Genomic DNA, 20,421 nt, shown 5'->3' on the forward strand with positions numbered 1-20,421 from the left:
ACGCCACCTGAATTCTGGAGCAGTTGCTCTGAGCGTCTGATATTGCAGCGGATGACTTTGCATTAGAGTTAATTGATAACCGGAGGCCAGGGTGGATCGTTGCGTCATACAGACACCAGACACCAGACGGTTCATGTCCCCTCGCATGTTAAAGTGAAGCTGAATTATATTTAACCCAAACCACAATATTTTCCCTAACCTAACCAAGTCGTTTTGATGCCTAAACCTAAGTGATAGTTTTTGTTTGAATTCACAACATTAACTTGTGTTGAAAACTGTGACTATGTGATTACAGTGATTATGAGATTCAACGTGTCTGTGGTTTGCAGAAAAGTACAACGTTTTGTTCCAGTGACTGGGTTGTCTAAAGAGGATGTAAAGAGGCTAAATGCACAAACCATCACTGAGTCAGTAGTAGCTGGCAAACTGAACATTGAAGTGAGTGACTGTTATTATTTGATTTGCTGGAAAATGTGAGTTTTGTATCACAGTTTACACTCTCCATCTCTGGCTTGATGATGCGTTGGAGCTTTCCGTGGTGACCGTATGAATCAGTTCCTGTCTGCGCTTGTTTTTCCTTTTGTGTCCCTTCAACAACACCAAAGGTTTTCATGGGCGGATGTTTTCATCATCTGCCTCATCAGCCTGGAGTGTTGATTACACGGGCTGGAAATGATGATACTGCCTGTGGGCTTGTTGTTTCACAGCATCTGATTCATTCGGAGGAACGGGAGATGACTGTTTCACAATCAGACGGAAGTACTGAGATGCAGAGAGGGGCTTTTTATACCCTGTCATCAAGTTCTTCACAAAAGGTAAACAAAAAGGACAAATTATAGGCAAACAGCTGTTAGTCTGCAACAGCAGAACCAAACGATTGCTGTTTGCTTTGTTAGATCCTTTTTTCCACAAGTCCTTTCCCTTGATAGTCCCTACGGCCTCTTCCTACTTCACTGTGCTACGGTACAACTTGCTACATAAGGAGCACACCAATTAGTGGCTCTGGCCTCGTTAATGTGCTGAAATTGCACAGTAAATAAAAGTTCTGTGATAACATCCCCACTAATTCTGCTGCTATACCACCATATCCACCATTCCAGACACATCATATTCCCAAAAACAATAATTGCTTGCCATGAAAACCAATTTGACTTCCTCCACAGGGCAGAATTAAAAGTTGGGCTTAGCAAGGTAATGAAGTATGGCACACGCTAAGTCAAGGATGGAGGCTTTGTCTGAAGTAATCACTTCTCCGGATGCTGTGGCTTGGTTGCGTTTCATATCAACAAGACTGACATATGGAAAAAATAATTAAAATGAACGCATTCAACCAATATCAGCTGGCAAGCCACATTTTTAATACACTATCAAATTTGCATGCCGGCTGTCAATCCACTCTCCTGTCTGAGGCGGAAGGTGTTAGAGTTGTAATCCAGCATCATCAATGGCAGGATCCTCAATCCGAGATGTTCTTTTTTCAACACACAGAAATGTGTGTAACAATGTGACAGTGATTTACAGCGCAGAGTTTAGCTCTCTGACAGTGAGTGAATAGAAAAGTACACCACAGTTCTTCTGTGACAAGAACAATTAATATAAGCCTGCGATTGGGCTTCAGTGTGTGTATGCTCCAGCGATGATGTGATGTAGCATTGCATCACCACCGCCGGCAAACAGCTCTGGCTCTTTCTTATCTATCTTCTGAGATTATGTTCCCACAGAACTTTTATACAATCACGGGCTACTCTGAAGCTTCAAACTGTAGTTTTTACACCCAAGGCAGTGTAACAGTGCAATCCCTTTTGACAGCAGCAGCAGCACACACATGCAAACACACACAAACAAACACACACAACAGATCAGTAAACATTCTCATTAGTTTGGCTCAGTTTGACAGAAACCTCAACCTTGCTGCCTCCTAATTTTGGACAAGAGGACAACAGAATTCACAGGAGCGAAGGAATGTGTGGGGCGGTGCATCGATCTGGACAGATGGCTGAGGGGCCAGGAGCAAGGTAAGCAGCTGTGCATGCTAAATCAAGTTTAGCATTGCTAAAAGAGTGTCAATGGAAAAACATTAGGCTGGAGAGATTTTTAAAAACACAAGTACCAGACAAATGTGATACTGTTTGTTTGTGCCATTAAATCTTTCCCCAGAAGAAAGAAATCAATTTCCAAAATCAGAAAAACAGCCAGTAATTCTGGATGCTCTTTACTGCTTCTTCAAAGCACTTTGAGCAAAGGTAAACCTTGCAGGTAACAGATGGCCAACGACCCTCACAATACACCTGACTCCATACAGCATACTTGCCAACCTTGAGACCTCAAAAATAGGGATGACAACTCAAGGCGCTTTTACATGCCACATTCATACAGTGATGGCAGAGGCTGCCATGCAAGGTCTAATTCTATTCATTCAGATGCCAATTCATACCAATGGCGCAGCAGTGTCTTGCCCAAGGACACTTGGAGATGTGGAGGAGAACCACTGATCTTCCAATTAGTAGACGACACGCTCTACCACCTGAGCCACAGCTGGCCCTGTGAGCCAGTAGGTCGTTTTTTCTTGCTAACCTTCAATTATACACTGTTTTTATGTTGCATTGTGGAATAATCTGATTCTTCGTTAGGATACAATTCTTACTAAACATTTAGACAATACTTCTCCATTATTTTATTGAGGTAGATAGCATTTCCTATAGCTGCTTCACAATAAAAGCTTAGTTTTGTCACTTTTCACTTGAGATTAAGATGCAGTAGGGGAGACCGGGGTTGGTTGTCTCATGTGCTTATTACAGCCAAAGTAGAGGGCAGACACAGAAAACACTGAGGTGAGGAGAAATTTAAAAAAATGTATGGGTCAGTCATTTATCATGTTGGTGTTTTGTTTTTGTTATATTTTGTTATGTCAAACACATTAAAAAGAGAGAGGTAACCTAATAGCTTACAGTTTGTACCTGCCTTTCTCCCGCTGTGCCCTCGACTGGTAATTTCTCCTGCTAAAACCAAAGTTTTATATAGATATACAAATAAAATGGCTGTTTCTCGTGTGTTTCTGTGTGGGTGATACATGTTGCCAGATCAGATTGGAGGACAGCATGAGGTCCTTCACACATTACTATGCACATTTCACTTTGTCTGGAGCATGGATCATCAACCTAAACTTTAATGTGAGCTATACATTTAAGACCAATTAAAAGTCATTTTACTTTCTCATCCCTGTATTTATTCTATGCATCTGTAGTTTCGGGTTATGTCAGGTTGGGGGCGTTGAAGGTAGGCCATCTGCCAATAACCAAGAAATTGTCCCTCTTTTTCACAACCTAATGTTGGCAGGTATGACAGTTTGGTCTACTTTTCAGTTGCTAGTGAAAGACATGTGGTAGTTAGCATAAAACCTCTGACTAGAGGTCAGGTGGGGCTGGTTGTCACATGTATGAGAAATGTTTTTTTGTTGTTTTTTGTTTAGTTTGTATTATGCTTTGCTAGCTGAACGGTCAGGTACTTCAAAAGAAAGACAGACAAAGGCAGCATGCCATCAAACAGTATGCTCTTGGCAATGAGGCATAATACAAAGGGCCATGATGAGTCTTATAGAGATGGTCATTCTACCATTTTAAAACCAGATAAAACTTAAAGCTGCAGTCGGCAAGTCTGGCAGATTGAGTCGACTCAGTCAAATTTCAAATGTTTACAACTCTCACGTTCCTCCCCCTCTACCTGCTTGTCAGTGCGCGTGCACCAGATTCCTGTGAACGCGCCTGTGTCTTCTTTCATCAATAAACAGCATTGGGTATACACTATATGGAGGAAGGTTGGCTAACTTACTCATAGATAGCACCTCCCAACGTTATAACATGGGAAAGAAGGGAGGGGGGATCTGTGGCGTGTGTACGAACTGTGAACTGTGCACTGTGATTTTTTGCAAAACAAACAACAAGCTCTAGGTGCACGTAGAGGCACGTTTTTTCTTTTAAAACCGGATGATTTATGTTGGTCTATCAGAGCATAGTGTCAGCTTCAGTGAATATGATCAAACAAATGTTGCCGACTGGGACTTTAAAACCTACTTTTTAATAAAAGTTACTAATGTTTTGGTCCAACACAGATCAAAACTTCTCTGTGTACCCTAGAGATGACCACAACAAGTTCATGACCCTTTTCTAAGGCTTGCTGAAAGGCTGGGAAATGTAGGTCACCGCTAACTAAAGTAGAATTACACAGGGTAAGCTGAGGGGAAGGTTAGTACACAACAATGCTACATGAGAAACTCTTTGACTGCAGTGTGGGGGGCTGGGTTTTAGTTACCCACCTCAGCGCTCATGGCAGATCTCATTTAGAGTTCAGCACAGGGTTGTTCTGTACCCCGCCAAACAGATGTGAAGCATCCAGCTGCTCTGACGCTCAGCAACACTCTCTGACCTCACCTGTCCTCCCCAAGGGCTGCGCTGCTGCAGCACACACACAGCTTGCCATATAATTAACAACCAAACACACTTTCTGCCTGTATAATTAAGCACCGTAAGAGACGGCATGCTTGCCCAAGCCAGAGGACTACATCATGTCTTTTAAACCTTATTTTGTCAGTGTGGCAATAAAGACATATAGTACAAAACAACACGGAGAAGGAGATAACATATGTTTCCAAACTCATGTGGAAACTATTTTTTTCACTGATTGACCGGTGAATATCTATTTGCATTCTTTTTTCCAGCGTTGTTACTCCCTGCCAGAGCAAACCAAGCTGTGCAAACCTCTTCAAATTTAATGGAGCTCAGTAGGATTTAACCAGACTATTTATTTCAGGGGTGTCAAACTCATTTTAGTTCATGGGCCACATACAGCTCAATTAAATCTCAAGTGGGCTGGGCCAGTAAAACCAGTGAATATTTTATTTAAAAAAATAAATAAATAAATCCAATTACAAAAATATGCCTCAGTTTTGAAATTTACTCTGGTTAGAGTGGATCAAGTCCATTTTTTTTCTTGGAAAACTCGACAGCGTGTCCACTTTATTTCTTTCTGAAGGAGAAAATTCCCACCTGCGGCTGCATGAACAGCAGCCTACACTGTGAGCTGTTTCCATTCAACTGTCAAGTGGCTTTTAAGCAACAGAGAAATTAGGTGTGTCTCCATCAACTGGTTTGTAGCAACTAAACTATGTTTGTTGCAACTAAATAATGTTTGTATTTTGGTAAGAAGTTGGCGCTTTAGGCTTCACATTACTGTAATCCAGTAAACAGAGTAGAAGAAGTAGAGGTTACTGACTGAAAACAGTGATGGGGTTACAGTATACAAGTGTATATACTGTAACCCCATCGATGAAAAAGAAAAAATCAATCTTCAGGAATTTCTTTCTTTGAACATTGCAATGCTCAAAGCTTTCATTGCTGAAGCTGTGACAGTGAGCTGTGTCCTCAAGGTCTTAGGGGCCTCAAGGGGCTGTAACCTTAGAACAACATGGCAGACACCGGTGGTCAGCGAAGCTGTCCGGCTGAAGAAGCAGTCTGGGATATGTTAACCCGGAAGACTCTGGAGGCAGTTGCAAGGTACCGACAGGTCGTGTCAGAGGCAAAGCAGCGGGTGTCAGAGAAATTTGGAGAAGTCACTGAGAAGGACTTTGGGGCGGCACCAAGGTGCTTCTGGAAAACCATTCGACACCTCGGGAGGGGGAAACGGAGAACCGTCCAAGATGTTTACAGTAAGGACAGGACGCTAGTGTTCCGGCTGATGCGGTAATTGGGCGGTGGTGGGAGCACTTTGAGGGACTCCTTAATCTGACTAACACGCCCTCTTTTGTAGAGGCAGAGCTGGAGGCTGATGGGGAATCATTGTCAATATATCTGACAGAAGTCACTGAGGTAGTCAAACAACTCCACAGTGGCAAAGCCCCATGGATTGATGAGATTCGCCCAGAAATGCTGAAAGCTTTGGGTGGGGAGCCGCTGTCGTGACGTGGTTGACACGTCTCTTCAACATTTTGTGGAAGTCTGGGACAGTGCCAAGGGAGTGGCAAACCGGGTTGGTGGTTCCCCGATTCAAAAAGGGGGACCAGAGAGTGTGTGCCTTTTACAGGGGTATCTACCCGGCCTCCCTGGTAAAGTCTACTCCAAGGTGCTGGAAAGGAGGATTCGTCCTATAGTCGAACCTCAGATTTTAGAATGAAGATGCATTAGCCGGACAATGCGGATTTTGTCCTGGACGTGGAACAATGGACGAGCTCTTGACTCTTGCAAGGATCCTGGAGGGGGCTTTGGAGTATGCCCATCCAGTCTACATGTGCTTTGTGGATCTGGAGAAGGCATATGACCAGGTCCCCCTGGAGATACTGTGGGAGATGCTGCGGGAATATGGGGTGAGGGGGTCACTTCTGAGGGCCATCCAATCTCTATACACCCAAAGCGAGAGCTGTGTCCGGATCCTCTGCAGTAAGTCGGATTCGTTCCCGGTGGGGGTTGGCCTCTGCCAGGGGTGCGCTTTGTCACCAATCCTGTTCGGGATTTTCATGGACAGTATATCGAGGCGTAGTCGTGGTAGGGAGGGGTTGCAGTTAGGTAGGCTAAGGATCTCGTCTCTGCTTTTTGCAGATGATGTGGTCCTGATGGCATCATCGGTCAGTGACCTTCAGCGCTCACTGGATCGGTTCGCTGCCGAGTGTGAAACGGCTGGAATGAGAATGAGCACTTCTAATTCTGAGGCCATGGCTCTCGCAGGAAACCGGTGGATTGCTTACTCCGGGTAGGGAATGAGTCCTTACCCAAAGTGAAGGAGTTAAATACCCCGGAACGCCTCAGCATCCCCCAGTAAGAGCTGGTTAATGTGGCCCAGGAAAGGGAAGTTGCGAGCTGCTGCCCCGATCCCGGATAAGTAGTTGAAGATGAGTGAATGAATAGTTCTTTCATGTCAGCTAGTATTGGCAAAAAGACCTTACAGGAATATCTGGGACGACAAAGGAAACAGTTGATCACTGGTGAGTTAACGCTACGTTCATTCAGCAAAGCCATTTCCATATTCCGTTTAGCCCATCAACTCTTTTCCAACAAAGGCAAAACTCACCTCAAGCAAGTGTCAAAACTTTTTTGCTCAGTTGAGGAAGTTTGATAAAATTTGATCGCTTCGTTTCCTTGGTTGACACCCCTGCTTTAATAGATGTTAACCTTAACATGACTCCATCTAACATCAGCCCACAGGATCGCCTCTTTGGATGTTAAAATCCATCCACAGATTTTGGATCAATTCAATGAATGTATCAAGGAATTTACTGATTATTTGAAGTCATTGTAAATCATTGTAATCATTAAACTGGACACAAAAATTAGTGTGTGTTCTCAAGAACATTGCATATTCTAAATACATCTATTTATATCCTTCCATCCATCAAGGAGAGAAGTGCTGTAATATGCAGCTGAAGCCATTCTGCTTTTGTGGATGTGAAGGGTGCTTGCAAAGAGACTATGAGAGAGCGGGGGAGGCTTGGTTAAACTGTTCATTTCCCTCCACCACCCTGAAGTGATTGTACACTTGTGAAATGCTAAAGATAATACCAAGCAGCAACAACACCCAAACCAAACTTCAGAGCAGTGTTTCATTGATTTCAGGGCTCAATCCACAGTAAAACCTGCCTCTGGGCACAAGGTTGTCCAACGGAGATGTTGGAAAGAAAAATACTGTTAAAGAATGGAAGCTCTTGCACATGCTTCACTTTTTTTTTTTGTGGCAAGAAATCTTAGCGTCAGCAAACCGTTCCAAGATCTCAATCTGTCACGTTTCATTTGTTTTGTAGCGGAGAAATCAAGGCCACTTGCTGCAAGAAAACACAGATTTCACTGCACAGATGCTGAACGCTAAACCATACCCCATGCTGCTGTTGTGACAAGAGATATGTGGGATGCGGGAGTGCTGCTGCTGTTATGGTCTTTGTACAGAGTGGGGAAATCTATTTAAGAGAATCAGGATTCATAAAAACCTAATTATTTTTTTTCTTATTTATCATCTGTGATAGAGATGGGGGGGGGGGGGGGGGGCTTAAGAGCAGAACAGCAGAGGTGGGTTTTTTTCTGGCTGCATATGAATACCATTGTGAAATAGGCTGCCTCTGGGGATGAAAACAAACAAAGAAAAATAGGCAAGGAAAAAAACAGCTAATTTCATACAAACACAAATACTATGGTTCTCCATTAGAAATAAAAGTGGAGAGAAGCTTCCAGCAGTTCTTTGTGCACATGGAAACAAAGCAGTGATACTCAGTAAAAGAGCTTATTTCTGCTGGTGGACAAGCAAAACACCTACATCTGAGCTGTTATTACATTAGGGATGCACCCAATTCTGAGCCGATACACATGTTTAAGACAACAATTTGTCTTTTTTGTTTTTATTTATTCCCCCTTTTGTGCCAGGGAAACAAAGAAATCGTAATTGTAGAGAAATAATTGAAATGTGTTAAAGTAATTCAGCCTTGAATTACATTCAATCATACAAACAACCTTCAATATATCCTAATTTCTCAGGAAATTATTATTATTTTTTTATTTTTAATAACCTTTTAACACAACAATAACCAGCGATGCAACACAGCAGCCACTGCAATGCACTAGGGTTGGGTACCAAATGATGTATTTTTACATAATCATTGTGCTTGACAGAGAGCACAACTCAGCTCTGACATACACACATGGAGTGAGACAAGGTCGTCCTGTAGCATGTTCAAGTCACAGTGAGTCTGGGAAATGGCGAGCTGAAAGTGGTTACACTTTTCAAAACCCCATGCAGAATACACTCGCTGCGATATAATATAATATAATATAATGGCGAGCTAAAGTGGTCTTGGTGGGGCAGCCTGTGGAACAGTGGTTAGAGCATGTAAATAGGCTAAAGGTCCTTGAGGCAGCAGCTGTGGGTTCGATCCCGACCTGTGGCCCTTTGCTGCATGTCTCCTCCTCCCTTTCTCATCCCTTTTCCTGTCTGTCCTTTATAATAAAAGGCTTGAAAACTGGGGGAGGTAAAGAGGGGAGTTTATTTTGTGTAGTGTGTAAAATATTCAAAATAAATAACTAAATGTTTCAAATAGGATAAAAAGCTTTGGACTCCTTTTTACAACTGAAATAACATTTTTGTTATTACGGAGAGAATAAAGTACCAAAAAATGGTTTCAGGTACTGGTATCGGTTCAAAGGGGAAAGATACCTAACCCTAACAATCAATGAAAATCAGTCAGTCAATATCAGCCAATAAATCGGTACATCCCTAATTTAGACAGGTCATCAGCTGCTGTAATTCTAATGATGAGCAGGAAGTCAGAGGAAAAGGGGAAGTGTGGAAAAATGTACAGCTGTGGAAATCATGTAGGTTTTTACTTAAGCAGTCAGCCACTGTGAAACATTACAAGCATTCTCTCTCTGGCACACATTCAATTAAACATTCAAAAACAGTATCAGGTAAAGGAGTTTGCCTCGCAACCCCCACGAGGTCGCATGCACCACACACACACACACACACACACACACACACACACACACACACACACACACACACACACACACACACACACACACACTCACACGCAAGGTCTGATTTGTGGAGCCAAAATGGATGGGAATAAATCACAAGAGCTTGGCCAACATGGCTGCATACTGATCAGTGTGTTACCCATGGGAATACTCTGCCTCCGACTAATGGCTGCATGTGTGTGTGTGTGTGTGTGTGTGTGTGTGTGTGTGTGTGTGTGTGTGTGTGTGTGTGTGTGTGTGTGTGTGTGTGTGTGTGTGTGTGTGAGTTCGAGTCACCTTCTCCACCCCGTCGTCGCCCATCAGCAGCGCTAAGTGTGTGTTTGCGTGTATTTAATTGCAAAACGCAGAGGCAGGAGTTTATGTGAACTGCTTGGGAGGGAAATTGAATGGAGAAACATTTCACCTCTTGTCTGTGCCTTGTTGTTGATCACCGCTGTTGAAAGTGCAACATTACACGGGTCGCTTTAGCGTTCAGTGAGTATACAGCCCAGTGTTGGTAGATAAGAAGAGTTCATTGAAATCTTCTGTGAGAAGAAAAAGAGAGGAGGAAGAAAGGGTACTTTACCTTTCTGATGGCCTCGACCCAACGTCACAAAGCCAGAGGAGATGAAGTTGTGAAGGTCAGCGCCCCCGCTGCTCCGGACGCTCTCCTTTCCATAGTGGAGACCTGTTCACAGCCACAGCCAGGCAGACATGTGCACACAGCATCAGTATTCTCATCATTTAATTATTAGCAACTAGGGTTGCAAACTTCCAGGAATTTTCAAAGTTGGACACTTTCCATGTGAATTAACAGGAATTTATGGGAATAAATGGAAATAAACCTGGAATTAGCTAAATTAAGTTAGTTGGCCCCTTTTTACTTGTCTTCACTAAAGGTTTAGAGGGACTTCTGTTGATAGTTTTAAGAAACGGCTCAAAATCTATTTTTACAATATTGCTGTGTATTTTTTTAAATAATTAAAGAAAATCATTGTTGTTATTTTATGTTTCTTTTAAATGTTTCATTCTTGTTTTATTGCTTTTTATATCTAAAAATTAGTTAATTATTTTAAAAATCTTTTTAAGATTTTATTATTAAAAAGGTTTTTTATTTGAATTTTTGAAGTTTTTTGTACAGCACTTTGAACTGTGGCCATTCAAGGTGGTATTTCTCACTGACCCCCATGTTAAACAGGCTGTTTTCACAGCATAATTAAATCTACTTAAGTGCTGGTACGAAAAACATTCAAGTCTGTATGGTTAGGTCATATCTCCATTTATTTTATTGGAGGTTAAAGTTTATGAATAAAATAGGGGCGTGGCCTCTTGGGTGACAGCTAGCCGGTGACCCTCACTTCTCCTCGGAGGTAAACGTCAGCCAGATGGACGTATCTCCCTCCCCCCCAAGGTCACATACATGCCCTGTTTTGGTAAGAGGAAATGAGGCGGAGTCAAAGTCTGAGAAGACAGCGACTCCCGTAGGCGAGGACGATTGGATCAAGTTGAGAGAACGGACCCCGACGTAGAGGCTAAGTCCATTTTTTATACAGTCTATGGCATGGATCCCCCCACCCCCCAACTATGGCAAAGATTTTTGATCTTGACAGTCTTTAAAGCTCCGTAGCAGGCTCCGTTTTAAAGCTAGAGTAAAAATATTGGTATCATGAATCAAAATAAATAGGAATCCACTGGTACCATGTCATGCTAGCCTGTCAGGAAGGGTGCTAAATAACGTTTCAAAGTTAGGCTAAATTATGGCGCAGTAAAAACAATGCCATTTTCAAAGAGGTCCTTTGACCTCTGACCTCAAGATATCTGAATGAAAATGTGTTATATGGGTACCCATGAGTCTCCTCTTTGCAGACATGTCTACTTTATGACAATCACATGCAGTTTGGGGTGAAACTAAGCAGTTCTTCTAATGGAGTATAAATGCGCTTCTCTAATCATTTGAATATGTCTGGAAAGCTGCACGAGAGCATTTCTATGGCGTTCCTCAAAGTCTGGGTCTTAATGTTGTATTTCTAAAGGAGTTTTGATCATTTTCATCAATTTTTGATTGGTAAAAAAAAAGAAGTTCAATTTAGCACCAAATCTGTGTAACAAATGGCATCAGCCCAAAAATTACTGCAGCAACCTATGAGACATAATAGAGTATGATCATCATATACTTCCATGCTAATGTTCTAAGCCCTTATACAGGCATAAACAAGCCCAAGGCTACACCCCTGGACCTCACACAGCTCCCTCTGGAGACACATGCAGATGTTCTCTCCTACACCTGGAAAACACTTGAATGTGCAAAACCTTTAAGAGATTCAGTTCACGATCACATTAACAAGCAAAGCATCAAATCGGCACAACTGACAACTTGACTTTCTTTCAATCGACCGATCAGTTCATCTCATGATGGATTCAGCTCTTATCACAGGAATTCACCTTTAAAGTGACAGAAGGGAAAAGCTTTAAGAAAGTTCACCCATTAAATCTATAGAATAGTGTCTGGGCTCTCCATCATGTTCTCAGTGGCCCCAGTTGTGTTTTTGTCCTGGAGTCTAATGGAGAGCGTTCCCCCTGGCATAGACGACAGGGAAACCACGAAACATAGTGTGATGATCCTCAGAAAATAAAGGCAATATGTTTCAACCACCCACATACAGATGCACTTTGAACTCAATCACACCCGTCCCTGCGCTGCTGTCGTGGCTGCAGATAGAGTATCTGCTGCAGTTATTTTCCCATTCAATCATACCAGCAATTCTGTGTGTGACACACGCGCTGTTGTGTCTTCCTCTGTCACCTTTGTCATTGGTAGGCCACTCCACGACCCACTGCGTCAACCCTCGAATCTGAGAGACCCTTCAGAAACAATCCCCTCCTTTCCTCCTGCTCCCATTCCCGGCTCATTAAGGTGAGGTAGCATGACGAGCCTGCAGGGGGAAGGCTACGCATTATGAATTTATCGTCCTTGATACAAAGAAAATCGTGACTTTCACCTCCACGATGTGCCATGGAAATGAACAGTCGCCACTGAGGATTCATATGGTAATACTTTTTTAATCAGACTCCTTCTCTGGACACCTACACTTCTGAATTACCTCTGAGAGCAGGAAAAAATGTGAAGAATAAGATAATTTTATCATGAACGGAGCTGGATGTGGTACTGTGTGGCTGGCATTGGGGCGGTTATCCCACTCCAAGGTCGATTAAGCTTTAACACGGCGGCAGAGGTAATTTAAATGGTATACTGATTTTATAGCATTATCAGATGCCGATCTGCTGGAGTGGACATGGAGCTGTGTACATCATCTCGATAAAGTCGTTCAACTGGAGCTCGCATATCTTCATATCTTTATCTTCCTCTCGGTCTGAGATACACGCAGGAGCTTTTTAAATGCCATCTTGGCAAATACATGCTCCTTTTCTTTTAACCCTGCCCCTGCCCTCGCATGAAACTAATGGTGCAGTGCAGTAAGTCCTGATCCACACCAGCCCATAATTACCAGGTACTGCTGCTGGAGAGAGATGCTGATGGATCCCTGCCTCCACCGTTGAAATTTCTTCACACACACACACACGTACACACTGGGGGCCAAAGGTCCAGCTGTATAATAAGGGGCAATAATGAGATCTAGAGCAGGAGACAATTAGGCAGGGTCTCTCAGATGCTGAGCTTTAACACAGGTGCACTCTCAGGAGGTAGCTTCTATTAGACATGTTGATGCAGTCAGCATAGCGATGTTGTTTTTAACATGTGGGTGATGATAATCAGGCCATTGGGGAGCCAGTGAGGTCACAGTGGAGTTGGTATACCTGCACACTTTAACAATTAATTGGAGTGTGTGTGTGTGTGTACGTGTGATTGTGGTTGTCACTGATTATGATTAGATAAGTGCCTTTGGCCAAATAATTACAGTAATTCAATCACTGTTTTGTTATTTAGGCATAACTTCTTATTTGGGTAATTCACCGCACACACCCACACCACACTGTCCTCATCACTATTCGTACACATACCGACGAAAATGTAATGCCCTGTAATTTTTATGTAATCCACATATTTATTTCAGTAGAAATTATATGCAGAGTGTAGTGTAAGAGCGTTAAAACCTGTGCAGCGAGGAGGGTCCCAAACGCAGGATTTTCACCTGGGGGACCAGTGTTCATGTCCTGGAAGAACATTCTTTCTAATCTTAACCAAGTTGATTTGCTAAGTTTAACCGTCACCTTTTTTTGCCTAATCTTAACCGTCACCTTTTGTTGCCTCAAGTTAACTATCAACTTTTTTTGCCTAAACCTAACCGCCACCTTTCATTGCCTTAACCTAATGGTTACCTTTTGTTGCCTACATTTAAAAGTAACCTTTTGTTGTCTAAAGTTAACCACAGCTTTAACTAAAACGTCATATTACATAAGATATAATACCAACTCGTTGATGAGAATACATTCACACACACACAAACACACACACACACACTCACACACACACACACACACACACACACACACACACACACACACACACACACACACACACACACACACACACACACACACACACACACACACACACACACACACACACACACACACACACACACACACACACACACACACAAAGCTACTTGTAGAAAAAAAAAAAACATCTGAAGGTCATGCCAAAGCTGCTAAATAGCTGAAAATGTTATTCTATCATCACAACCTCTAATTGTCCACAGCAGCTGACCTTTAAGCACGGGAGACTGCTCATCTCAGACAAAATGCAGCGAATGCTCAGATTCCTCCAGTGATGTATAGTAGCTCAGACACATATAGATACTGGCTGAAGCTCTGTATGAACATACACTCTCAGAGTGTAAACAGTGGGAGAGCCAGGGGAGCTCGGCTCCATAATCCCGGAAATTTTGGGGGGGGGGGGGGGGGGGGGGGTCTCTAAAATATTGACAATATGTTATTTTTCACATGCATTTATATTTTTCTTGCGTAAAATTAAACAATTATCGATGTATGATTCATCAGTTATTCACGTGATTACACACCACCATTATTGCCATCACTATCAAAGCATTCAGATACTGCACCCTGCTTTAGTTGGACACGTTGCGTCATACTGTGATGTTTTGATTCCCTGTGTGGGGGTTTGATGCAGTCATTAACTGATTATTATATATCAGATGTGCTGATATAAAGCCAGTAAGCCTAAATGTTTGCAGCTGTGAATGTCTCTTTGCAACAAGAGTGAGAGAGCCAGTCCTCCGAAGCCATATAGTTGGCAAAGTGTACACTCTAACATGGCAATTCTTCTTATTCTGTTTATACGGAGTCTTCTGGTGGGGTAAACACAGCCCCATAACTCACAATCCAATTTGCCTATTCCTATTTTTGCAGAAGACCTATATTGTTTTTTGTTTCTGTTGAGTAAACTGAAACAGAGGAAACTGCTACTCTCTGCACTACCTGAAAACTATATTTCATCATTCTGCACATTAAGAAAATGTCAGAGATGAAACCAAGCAACACTTTTCAAAAAAAAAAAAAAAAAAAGAGGCAAATCTCTGCCTTAGGTGTGTGGTAAATAAATCAACTTCATCTCAGGAGAGCTGTGGGCCAAACTGCATTACTCAGAGAAGTGGTTATTGTTTACTTTAACCAAAGGCGAACACCTGCAAAGGTATCTACACCTCCTTTCCAAGGTCTGCTCCTTGTTGTGGCCGTGGGGCGCTCTGTGTTTACACCCCGACCTAAAAGAGGATGTGAGCCCACAACAATGCAGAGTGGATGAGAATAAAAATAGCAGCACTTGCGCTGGTATCATATTATGCTGTCTGTACTGTTTTTCTTTAGGCTCTGTTTTTTTTTTTTTTAAAGAATATATCGTTCTAAAAATGTTTTGCAGTGCACCACCGGTGTCAATGCCAAAAAAATAAATCAGCATGCACAGTATTTTCTAGAATTAAGCCTAAACGAAGCACTGAGGATGGAAGAAGTGACTTTGGTAAGGAAGTGATTACTGCTGAGAGCAAGTGGGAATCATTTCGTGTTGGGGATGGAAGGAGAAATGGATGTTATTCCCACTCTTGACAGAAGTTGATAACATCCTCTTGGGCCCTTCAGCCACTTGCTTTATGAGGTCTCTCCACCTGATTTAAAAGTGCCTGAACATGAAGTGCCATTCTTAGTAGTCATGACTCCAGCCAAGGACCCTCTCCTTAAGAGGACTGCCTCCCTGCTCTGTGCCAAATGCCCATTTAGGCGCACATGAATATGCATTTTCTATGAGAGCGAGTGGGCTCCCTCTCCACAGCACCTTGGAGCCTGTTAAGGCATCGAGCGGAGCTTCCAATTTATATGCATGCATTAACCACGCTTTGGCCCGGGCTGTCACTGCCTTTCATGTCCAACCCCATCAGGACTGCCGTGGTCCCCCTGATGAAGGGGGGGTTTGCTGTGGTAGACTGAGCTGAGCCGGCCTTGTTTTGCTCTCTTTGCAGTGATTGTGTGCAAGCAGGCAAAATAGCTGCAGCCAAGCAGAGATACAGATAGACAGATAAAGTGATGCCCGACCTTTACTGAGTATAAATGCATTCAAGGTCGTATCGAAGGCAGCCTGCCACGTGCAGCTGCATATCAGCCCTGTCGCCTGCATGGCCAGCTAGTGACCATTAAGAATAGACTGATGCGGCAAATGAGCGAGGGAGACACTAAGTGAATGAACGCAGACTGTGGTCGCAACCAACACTGAGATTCAAGAAAATGTTCCCAGCAAGTATTTGATAGATGGCGATGTGGCAGAAAGAGGCCAACTTTACATGACACACAAGAGTCTGTTGGCCCAAATAGAGCTGCAAGTGTGCACAATCTATTATTTAGAGAACAAGACGCAAAAGTATTTTTGCTGTCCTGGAGCTCCGATCAACCATAACAGGTGCTGTGATGTTAGGATTTCAGAAGTTCAGCTGCTGCACTCACCCTGTCATGACCGGGTCAATAGAAGTACATTGATACCATGCTGACTTCTTACCGTGCCCTGAAGCAACACAAAGTCTTTCATAATATCTACATATTTACATGTCTGGGCTGAAGTGAGTATAATGTTACATGTGGCACGCACGAAAATTGGGAGGATAAATGTAAGTATTTCATGTCATTAAATCAAGATAACTTATTGGGAAAAATACAAAGCACAAAACACGACATATTTTATTGTTTATAAATAAACCTTAACTGTGCAAATGCTGTAGACTTACAGTAGGCTGACTGATCAATAATGGAGATGTAGTATAGGTTAAGACTAGGGATGGGAATTAATAATATTTTATTGATACCAATGCCAGTATATCACTTGGATTCTTTCTCAATCCCCTTACTGGCTCCTGATCAATTTTCTGTGGAAAAAAAGTTGGTCTTCTAGGTTTTTAGCGTCAATGCGACTGTTTTATTATCTTAGTCTGAACACAGTGCAGATGGAATGAGAGAATATTTGTACAGCTTGCTTTTCTCTCTAGGTTTCCAGGTTTAAATAAAATCTGCTCGGCCTGCCTGCGTGGCCCAAATGTCATTATAACGTCACCCTTTGGACCGTTTCTTCCTCTACACCATGACTCCTTCTAGTTGCAAGCCTCCAGCAGAGTTTGAAGTCAATGTCTTGTAATGTGCAACTGTCAGAAAAACATGCCAGCATTGATTAAAGGAATTGGAGGCATACAATACGGATTCCAGTTCCAATTTGTAAGCGGTTCACAACTGGCACCAGTTATCGGTTCCCATCGATGAACAAGACAATGTTTTGCTATCTGCAAATACTGACACAGATACATTTGATGGTGTTAAAGGACAAAAAGAGGACAGCCAAGGGCAGTGACAGTGAGGGAGAAAAGATAGGATGGATGGGACCGCAGTTAGACGTATTTCAGCTGCACAAAAAAAGTTTTTCTACAGCTGCTGCTCCCCAATCCACAACAGCTTGTGTCAGTACTCTGCCTTAACCGGCGGCGGGCTAACAGTCATCTGCCGTAGGTAACTCAAAAATATAATAACAGAAGTGTATTTCTTATGAAAAGGCTGTGTAGAGAATGTGATGCCATCCGTTTCATGAACAAAACAAGGCCAAAGTTCCTCTATGTCTTTCATTAAAAGTACAAATAAAAATGCAAAAATATTACAATAGAAAAAAAGATACCATTGTGAACTTCGCTGTCCTGTCCTGTGATAGACTGGCGTCCTGTCCAGGCTGTACCCCTGGGACAAGCAGTTGCAGATGGATGGATGTCGACTTTGCACGACTGAAGGAAAACAGCCCCTCAGTTGAAATTCAAAAGATTTGTGGATATATGTTTTTTTGTAGACATCCACATTAATAGTTCTACAGAAATCAGATTCCCCTTGGTGTATCCTGGCCATGTGTTTATAAGTCATGTCTAAAGCGAATTACACATAGACATTCCATAATTTTGGTGCTTAACAGCTGCAAAATGAGAATTGGAAACTTTCTTTTCTTATCCTACGCTCGTCTATTATTCTGTTTCTAATATCCCTTTAATTTTAGATCTGTGTCTAGCGCTACAAGGACTTAATGATTAATCGATTAGCTGTCAACTTTGAGATTAAGAGTCAACTTTTTGTTAAACAATTAATCCGTTTGAGTCATTTTGTAAGAAAATTAAGTAATAATGATCTGATTTCAGCTTCTTAAATGTGAACATCTTCCGGTTTCTTTCCTCCTTTATGACAGAAAACTGATTATCTTTGAGTTGTTGACCAAAATACTTTTGCAGACGTCGTATTGGGTTTTGGACTTTTTACCATTTTCTGACATTTTATAGACCAAACAACTAATCAAGAAATCGAGGGGAAAAAAACGAATAATCAACATTTGAAATAATTGGCACCTCATCTGTGTCCCTTTGCCTGAGTGTCTTCACCTCTTTTGCCCTGATAACACCTGCGTCATCAAGGAACCTGCCGCTGCCGACTGGCTTCCCCTGGACTCCTAATTTTACTGTTTTTCCTGCAATGTTTTCGGCCATTTTACCGATTAATGCTCCCTGTCTGTTCTCTGAAACGTGGGTTTAAATCACGCCGTGTCCGCTCCATCAGATTCACCCTCTGAGTGACTGAGAGGCCTTCACTTCCAACCTGTCAGAGACTGCAGGGCCGCACTGCCTTGCCAGCCTGTAATTATCTCCCCTAGCAGGCCCCTCTGTATCCCTGTCGCTCTCTCCCTCACACTCTCTCAAATCAGATGATTACTGGATGTTAACATTGAAGATTACGCTGCTGAATGGATGAGCACAGTGGGTGCTCTTTTAAGGGGAATGCAGAATTTTGCAACAGAAATGATCAATGCATCACACAGGCTTTACATAGCCATGCTAAGAGTGATGTGGGCAAGGCACTGCTGAAATAAGCCAAGCTATTTGACCCGCAGTCATGACACATAAAGCAGTGGACGCTTGTGAAGTGGAGAGAGAGAAGAGCTCTTACCGTGGTTTGATTTGGAGGTGTGAACAGGGGTGTAGTGGTTCTTGGATGAGGTTCTGACCGGTGTGTTGTCTTTGGGTGAGCCGTTCATCGCCGCAAAATTCTCACAGTCATATTGCGATATGGGGATGGGCCCCTGCTGCCTCAGGATGTCTGCAAGGGCCCTGGAAACAAGAATAACTGTTAATACTGCACCATGTTCCTCGTCTTGTATTTCTCTCTCAGTGCAGCTGAACGCAGTTAAAAATGAAGTGACAGCACGTCTGTTTTCTGCACACCAAATGGCTGCTAATTGTTAAGACAGTGTTGTGCTATTATGAGTTATTCAGGGCTGCTCTGTTACTTCTTCTTCGTCTGGGAACATTGACAAATGTTCATTTGCAAGAGAAACAACATTGAATGTGTGAGTATCTTGTCTAATTGGGTTGCATATGAATGTTTTTCAGGCCGCACCAGGTGCATATGGAAGGATGAAGCCCTCAAGGGAAGAGAGTGGAAGAGAGGGAGAGGCAATCGTGATGAAAGAAAGTTCAAAAAGTGTTTGTTTGCTTTTTTCTGGCATTGCTTTTGAAAAAGCAAATCAAATTACTTTTGCAGCAGTGCAGCAGCTCAAAGCTTTTGCACGACAAATGTATCACCAACCGTAACCTTTGCCTTTAAATGAATATTTCAGCCCCCCCCCTTCCTGTTCCTTATTGAATGTGCAGCCGTGCGTGCATGTCACACGACCTTGATACAGCCCCAACGTTAACACTATCCATTATTCACAGTCTTAAGATTGCTCAAGTGTTGAATAATGCATCCAATAAAAAAAGCTATTCAATCTTGAGGAAGTAATGTGTGTCAGCATTTGTTCACTGATGTAGGTACAGTCTACAACATGTGGTCCACTCTTGTGTGATATAACTCTCATATGGTGATGCCCCGGGAGGAAGCAGGAGCCAGCTGAGGAGGTGAGATGCAATCATCCGCCATGGTATCCCATCTCTGCTAAACATTATGTCAAATCCCCACCTGAACACACCAGACAGCCATGTGCTGATGTGCAGAGGGTGTGTGTATGTGTGTGTGTGTGTGTGTGTGTGTGTGTGGGGGGGGGGGGGGGGGGGGGGTGTCGAAGTGTGATGTTTGACAGCTGGCTGCCTTGACTTGGTTGTCTCATGAGTTAAATATCCAGGCTATAGTTTGATTCAAGCATGCGATACGTCGTTTTATCCAAGCTTAATGGACGCAGAAAGCGGTGTCCCTCAAGGTTCTGTGCTCGATCTCCTCTTCTTTACCATCTACATCCTTCCCCTTGGTCACATCAACCTCCTTCTCACTTACATATCACTTTATGCACTTGTCCCCCAGTATGGCCCTCTGACATAGGTATACATATTCAGGCATATTCAAAAATCCGTCTACGGACAGCCTACAAAACCACTATTTCATTTATTTATTTTTGTTTTGT

At 42.7% G+C, this 20,421-nt stretch overlaps 1 protein-coding gene across 1 annotated transcript in view; it reads right to left on the reverse strand.

Moving 5' to 3' along the window:
- LOC310960971 (shisa family member 6) overlaps positions 1-20,421 on the reverse strand; it is a gene marked incomplete at both ends in the record, with an annotated part of 73,962 nt that overhangs the window by 52,259 nt on the left and 1,282 nt on the right. Inside the window, 2 exons of the mRNA XM_083932870.1 lie at positions 10,072-10,173; positions 18,972-19,132. Of these exons, the coding sequence (XP_083788996.1) occupies positions 10,072-10,173; positions 18,972-19,132 (263 nt within the window). The remainder of the gene's footprint in view (positions 1-10,071; positions 10,174-18,971; positions 19,133-20,421) is intronic.

This window comes from Echiichthys vipera (genome assembly GCF_963691815.1).
Source record: "Echiichthys vipera genome assembly, chromosome: 18".
NCBI classification, from domain to species: Eukaryota; Metazoa; Chordata; class Actinopteri; order Perciformes; family Trachinidae; genus Echiichthys; species Echiichthys vipera.